Source organism: Gossypium raimondii, chromosome 13, assembly GCF_025698545.1.
Source record: "Gossypium raimondii isolate GPD5lz chromosome 13, ASM2569854v1, whole genome shotgun sequence".
Lineage (NCBI taxonomy): Eukaryota > Viridiplantae > Streptophyta > Magnoliopsida > Malvales > Malvaceae > Gossypium > Gossypium raimondii.
The window spans coordinates 33,870,896-33,873,763 of NC_068577.1; the positions used below are offsets into that span (position 1 = coordinate 33,870,896).

Below are 2,868 nucleotides of genomic sequence, written 5' to 3' on the forward strand. Positions count from 1 at the left end.
CGGCTAGTGTCCAACCGAAGGCTTCCTTATGCTCCTTAAGAACTCTAAGCAGCTTAGATTCTTGCATCTCGGTTAAGGCATTCGACACTATCAATGGTAGAGTTTGATTTTCCCCCAAATAAATGTACTTCAAATTTTCGGGCAGCTCTTTTAACTCTAATTTAGGTGGCGCAATCAGTGAAGGAACCTGCTTACCAGTCACCATAAGATTAGGGAGAATCGGCTTGAATCGTGTCAATTTGGGCGAGTCAAAAGCACAAACTGAGTCAATTAAATATTCAGAAATGATAAATTCTTGCTTGTCGACATCAAAAATGCTCTTAGCGAGAACGCTTTTCAACTTGTCTTCTTCCCCTAATTCATAGACATCTTGAACAAAATTGTCAATTACATCAAGAGTAAATACAGAATTAATATCAGTGGGATATCTCATAGCATCAAATATATTGAATTTAATTATCTCACCATCAAATTCCATTGTTAAATTCCTTTATGCACATCAATTTTCGTTCTAATTTGTCTTAAGGAAGGGTCTACCTAAAAGTAAGGGTACATCAACTGAGTTATCACTAGCTCTCATGTCTAAAACATAAAAATCAGCTGGAAAAACTAACTCATTCACTTGCACTAGAACATCTTCTAAAACTCCATCAGGATAGGCATTACTTCTATCTGCAAGTTGTATTATCAGTCTCGTGTCTTTTAATGCACCTAATTGAACTTTATCGTAGATACTCCTAGGCATGACATTTATAGAAGCACCCAAATCAAGCATAGCTCTATCTAGTTTAAGATCTCCTATCTTACAAGGTATCGAAAACATTCCAGGATCTTTACATTTAATAGGAAGTTTCTTTTGAAATACCGCAGAAACATTTTCGCCTAGACTAATCTTCTCATTTCCAATTAATTTCCTTTTAGATGTGCACAGTTCTTTTAAAAACTTAGCATATCTAGGTACTTGTTTAATTGCATCAATCAATGGGATATTAACTTGTACCTTATGGAAAGTCTCTAAAATTTTAGCATTGACGTCGTCTGACTTTTCCTTCCTCAAACGTTGTGGAAACGGCGCCTTTGGTACATAAGATCGAGGTTGGTTATTGTCGTTCTGACCTGCTTGTGCTCAAGCTCGGAACCCTCGTTTCTGCTCAAAATTTGCTGCATCATGCAAAACGGTGGATTTGTTGTAAACGTGATTTCCTACTTCCTTTGGAGTCGCTTATGACGGTTGTAAATCGCCTTTGGCAAGGCTGAATTTTCCTCTTCAATATCACTAAATCGGACCTTTCTTACCTCAGTTTCGTCTTCCTCATTACTGTTTTGGCCCTTCTTTAGTATCGATCTCAACTCCTTCCCACTTCGCAAGGTTATAGCACTGACATTATCCCTTGGATTTGCCACAGGCTGTGATGGTAACCGATTATTTACCTGTGCTTGCAAGTTCCCAAGATTAACGTCAGTCGACGAGGCTCTGGTTTGTAACTGCTTCACTGCCGATTCCAAAGACTAGAATCTTCCATCGGTTTCCTTCTTCTGGTCAGCCATCATTTTCATCATTTGTTCAAGCATGGCATGGGTCTTAGTTTCAGCACTAAGATTTTGATGGCTAGGTTGTTGCTGTGACGAATTATATTGTCGAGAATTTTGCTGCTCGAATCCCGGAGGTGCGGCTCGATTTTGGTATCTAAGATTGGGGTGGTCTCTCCATCCTTCATTATAGGTAGCTGAATATGGATCATACCTCCTCTGATTTGGAAAGACGGCATTAGCTTCCCCTTCCTGTAATTTCAGACACATATCTGTGGTATGTCCTTCCAAACAACAAATGCCACATAGTGAAGCTTTCGTATTACCTCTAGTCATCAATTTACTTACCATAGCCGTTAAGTTAGCTAACTGAGCCTCCATCATACTTGACTGGCCCTCATCCATTCGTTTACCCAAGTCGGATCTCCTGAGACCGAATTGTTGTGTATTTTGCGCCATATTAGCAATCAAATTCCGGGCTTGTTCAGGAGTTTTATCAACCAATGCACCTCCACTCGCTGCATCGATCATTCCTCGATCTTGTGGTGTCAATCCTTCATAAAAGTATTGCACTAAGAGCTACTCACTAATCTGATGCTGTGGACAACTCGCACATAGTCGTTTAAACCTTTCCCAGTATTCATATAATGACTCACCTACCAGTTGCTTAATTCCACAAATTTCCTTCCTGATTGATCCTATTCTTGATGCAGGAAAATACTTCTCAAGGAAAGCCTTATGTAACCCTGTCCAAGTTGTGAATGATCCTGGTGGCATGTAATATAACCAGTTCTTTGCCAAACCTTGTAACGAGAATGGGAAGGCTCGGAGCTTGATTTGTTCCTCTTCAATGCCATCTGGCTGCATAGTTGAACAAGTAATTAAAAATTCATTAATATGACGGTAAGAGTCCTCACCTGGTAACCCATTGAATTTTGGCAAAAAGTTCAGGAATCCCGAATTAAGCTTTAATGGCCTATCAAGGGCAGGATACGTGATAGATGGTGGTTGCGCAGCCAAGTTAGGAGCGGCCAATTGCTTCAAAGTCTGGTTAGCCATGTTGATATCCTCAGAAACGGTAGGCTCAACGTGGGAATTGGAGTGTTCACTTTCGGCGATGGTGTTAACAGGAAACTCCGATGTTCGTCATCCACTCCTTAATAACATATACTAAATGGTCTAATCTACCTGCAAAGACAAAAACAAGAAAATAAAATAAGGTCTGAAAATCAAATAAATTTGACTACGTCGCTTCCCCGGCAACGGCGCCAAAATTTGGTAGTAGTCGTTATGACCACGAATTTAATTCCTCTACTCAACCAATATTAACGGTAATAT

The 2,868-nt window shown here is 39.9% G+C and overlaps 1 protein-coding gene across 1 annotated transcript; it reads right to left on the reverse strand.

The window, feature by feature from the left end:
• Positions 1-511: 511 nt before the first annotated feature.
• Positions 512-2,589, reverse strand: LOC105781540 (uncharacterized). Its single transcript, XM_052627073.1, has 6 exons — positions 2,187-2,589; positions 1,879-2,084; positions 1,596-1,782; positions 1,297-1,493; positions 1,117-1,161; positions 512-1,075 (listed from the first exon to the last, which is right to left on the reverse strand). The coding sequence occupies exons 1-6, from the start codon at positions 2,587-2,589 to the stop codon at positions 512-514; spliced, it is 1,602 nt and encodes a 533-aa protein (XP_052483033.1).
• Positions 2,590-2,868: the final 279 nt, after the last annotated feature.

Coding starts and splice junctions, on each gene's coding strand:
- LOC105781540 (XM_052627073.1), bottom strand. CDS start 2,589: ATGGCTAACCAGACTTTGAAGCAATTGGCCGCTCCTAACTTGGCTGCG. Junction 1,783..1,878: donor TAGCTAACTTAACGGCTATG/GTAAGTAAATTG, acceptor CTGAAATTACAG/GAAGGGGAAGCTAATGCCGT. Junction 1,494..1,595: donor ACCTAGCCATCAAAATCTTA/GTGCTGAAACTA, acceptor TGGAATCGGCAG/TGAAGCAGTTACAAACCAGA.